At 54.1% G+C, this 2,947-nt stretch overlaps 1 protein-coding gene across 1 annotated transcript; it reads left to right on the forward strand.

The window, feature by feature from the left end:
• Nucleotides 1-857: 857 nt before the first annotated feature.
• On the forward strand, nucleotides 858-2,560 carry LOC100275507 (TRAM LAG1 and CLN8 (TLC) lipid-sensing domain containing protein). Its single transcript, NM_001149567.2, has 5 exons — nucleotides 858-887; nucleotides 992-1,337; nucleotides 1,559-1,699; nucleotides 1,911-2,126; nucleotides 2,207-2,560. The coding sequence occupies exons 2-5, from the start codon at nucleotides 1,071-1,073 to the stop codon at nucleotides 2,333-2,335; spliced, it is 753 nt and encodes a 250-aa protein (NP_001143039.2). The 5' UTR covers nucleotides 858-887; nucleotides 992-1,070; the 3' UTR covers nucleotides 2,336-2,560.
• Nucleotides 2,561-2,947: the final 387 nt, after the last annotated feature.

Here is a 2,947-nt window from a genome sequence, read left to right on the forward strand (position 1 = left end):
GGCGCGCGCGCGCGCGTGGCACGCCCTTGTCCATCTCTTGACTTCTCAAGTTAAGTGGAATAAATCCCACCATATAAGTCAAGGCAAAAGACCCTTGGACTTTCAATGTGGTACTATTGGTATTCTCCACCATTACACACCATAGAGTTTATTCAATAAATGGGCCAAGCCCATAAAAGATCCAACATAAGGGACATTTTAAGAGTTCTCTTGAAGATGCTCTTAGAACATCTCCAAGAGCTCCCCAGAAAATGACCTCTGAAAATCGGTTTTAGGAGACATCTAAAAAATTAGTGGGGGTAGATTTTAATCCTTTCTCCAACAGATCCCTTAAAGCGGCCGATTATTTCTTGGGAGCCCAAAAAACCCCATTTGTAGCTATAAATGAGTGAGTTTTAAGGGCTATGAAAAAGTTGGGAGCACTTTAGAGGAACTGTTGGGCTCTTAAAGATACTCTTATGGTGTGTTTGGTTGTGGGACAGTCAGAACAGAGACGTTCCCTGGTGTCCTCTTTTGTCCCTCCAATTCTGAGAGATAACTGGTGACAACATTGTGATAGTCATGTTCCGACCCTTAATCCTAAATCAAACAACATTATTTGAGAGATCCTTAGATCTCACTCCGTCTTATCATTTCAACCAATCGCACACCTTAGTTTTCTAATATTCTGCCCCCTAAACACAGCGGAAGGGCATATCGGGCACCTGATCTGATCCAGAATGTGAGTCCGAGTGCGACCTATACCCGTCCCCAACCGCCCCCATTGAATCCACCGGTGAATCTATCGCTCCGCCACCACGAGGCCTCGGCCCTATATTAACTCCACAGCATCCATGTGTCCGAGCCTGTCTGTATACCTGTCACTCACGCTACCGCCGTGACCGATCGTTCGTTCCTTCCTTCTCTTCTCCCTCCCTTCGCGGGCCGCGCGCCTATTTTATTTACTACTGTATTCATATCATTTATATTTTTTGGTTTCCTTCCCTGGCAGATCTCCCACTCTCTCGTCAGATCCTCTCGGCTAGCTAGCTAGCTAGCTAGGACAGAGGAGGGAGGGGAAGGCGCTGGCTATGGCGACTGCGGCGGCGGCGGCGGCCATGGAGGAGCCGGACGTCGTCAACGGCCGCGACGTGGTGAGCTGGGTGGCGTCCGGGGTGGTGCTGTGGTCGACCGCCTTCTTGCTGGTGCGGGCGCTGTTCCCCAAGCGCTCCTACGACTTCTGCAACCGCGCCGTCTCCACCATGCACGCCGTCGCCGCCGTGTGCCTCGCCTGCCTCTCCGTCGACGACTGGTCGTGCCCCGTCTGCCCGCTCGCCGCCGCATCCTCCCCTCGCCAGGTACATACACACGTCCATGCCGGAGTTCCGGACGCCCATAATAATAAATAAAGGCGTGTGCGAACGTATATACGTACGTCCATGCGACCATGCCGGAGTGCCGCGCCGGCCTTCGTCCTGAACGAACGGTTGGCTGGCGGTGGCGGCTGCAACCACCAACGGCGATCTGATTTAACACTCCTATGCTATGACATGCAAGTAATAAACTGGCACTATTGCAGATGAAGGCGCTGGCGGTTACGCTGGCGTACATGGTGTACGACGCGGCGTGCTGCCACCTCAACGGCGACACGCGGCTGGACAACGCCGTGCACCACCTGGTCAGCATCGTCGGCATCGGCGCGGGGCTCGCCTACCAGAGGGTGAGCGAGCGAGCGGCAACGAGTCACACAACATCACATGCACATCACTAGCTTCGTCGTCGTCGGTAGCTGCAGAGCAGCTAGCAGGGCCGGCGGCCGCGCTCTGTTGAGCATGCAGCAGAGCTAACCAATTCCAACCAACCATACCAACCAGCCAACAACGAAACGAACTAACGAGGCGGCGTTATTGCCGTTGGCGTGGTGCACGCAGTGCGGGACGGAGATGGTGGCCAGCATGCTCGTGACGGAGATGTCCAGCCCGCTGCTGCACCTGCGGGAGATGCTCAAGGAGCTGGGCGTGCGGGACACGGAGCTGAACCTCCTCGTCGACGTGCTCTTCGCCGCCACCTTCTCCGCCGCCCGGATGGGCGTCGGGCCGTACCTCACCTACGTCACCGTGACGGCCGACAACCCCATCCTCATCAAGGTATATACGTATACCGACTACCGACTCCGTTCCGTTCGCCAACCAAACAAACTGACTACTTCCGCTTTGCCACCCACCAGGCGATGGCGACGGGGCTGCAGCTGGTGAGCGCCTACTGGTTCCTGCGGATCCTCCGGATGGTCAGGTACAAGCTCGCCGGCAAGAAGAAGCCGACGCCGGCCAAGCTCGCCGCCGCCGCCGCCAACTGACGTAATAAGCGCCGGCGACGACCTTCACGAGCTACGCACATTTATGATACCGGGAGTTGGATTCGACAGAGGCCGTGCTGTACATATAGTACAAATACACACACACGCCCGCCTCTGAAGCAATGCAATGCAATGCAATGCAATTTCTCCACTGCCAAGGATGTGTCTGTCATCTCTCATCAACCAAGTGTCGGTGCGTACCAACTGTACGCGCGTTGCTAGCGCAAAAAGAAAAGAAAAAAAAGAAAGAAAAAAATCGTTCAATGAGTCCTGTTGAATGTGGCGGCACTTTAACTGCAAACTGCTGTGAGTGCGCCAAAACGATTGATGGTGATGAATGATGATGATGATGTGCAGCACTGTGACCACGTCAACCTTTCACCAACGTGGCAACTAAATGGCGATGAATGAATGAAGGCCGGTACAGTACAGGGTACAGCAGTAAGAACATTGAAGGCGTCGGTCCTGTCTGTCCCTAATAAGCAGCTAGAACGGGGCGACAAATGAATGCGAGTAGAGAAAAATACTGTCACTCGTCAGCCCGCTCACGTCAAATTATATACAAAAAAAAAATACTGTCACTTTGCTCGTCAGGCACGGCTTGCGAGTCTC

This window comes from Zea mays, chromosome 8 (assembly GCF_902167145.1).
Source record: "Zea mays cultivar B73 chromosome 8, Zm-B73-REFERENCE-NAM-5.0, whole genome shotgun sequence".
NCBI classification, from domain to species: domain Eukaryota; kingdom Viridiplantae; phylum Streptophyta; class Magnoliopsida; order Poales; family Poaceae; genus Zea; species Zea mays.

What these genes read in the sequence shown, in the direction of transcription:
- LOC100275507 (NM_001149567.2), top strand. Translation starts at nt 1,071, where the DNA reads ATGGCGACTGCGGCGGCGGCGGCGGCCATGGAGGAGCCGGACGTCGTC. An exon ending in CCGCATCCTCCCCTCGCCAG is followed by an intron (nt 1,338 to 1,558) that starts GTACATACACAC and finishes GCACTATTGCAG; the next exon opens with ATGAAGGCGCTGGCGGTTAC. An exon ending in ACAACCCCATCCTCATCAAG is followed by an intron (nt 2,127 to 2,206) that starts GTATATACGTAT and finishes GCCACCCACCAG; the next exon opens with GCGATGGCGACGGGGCTGCA.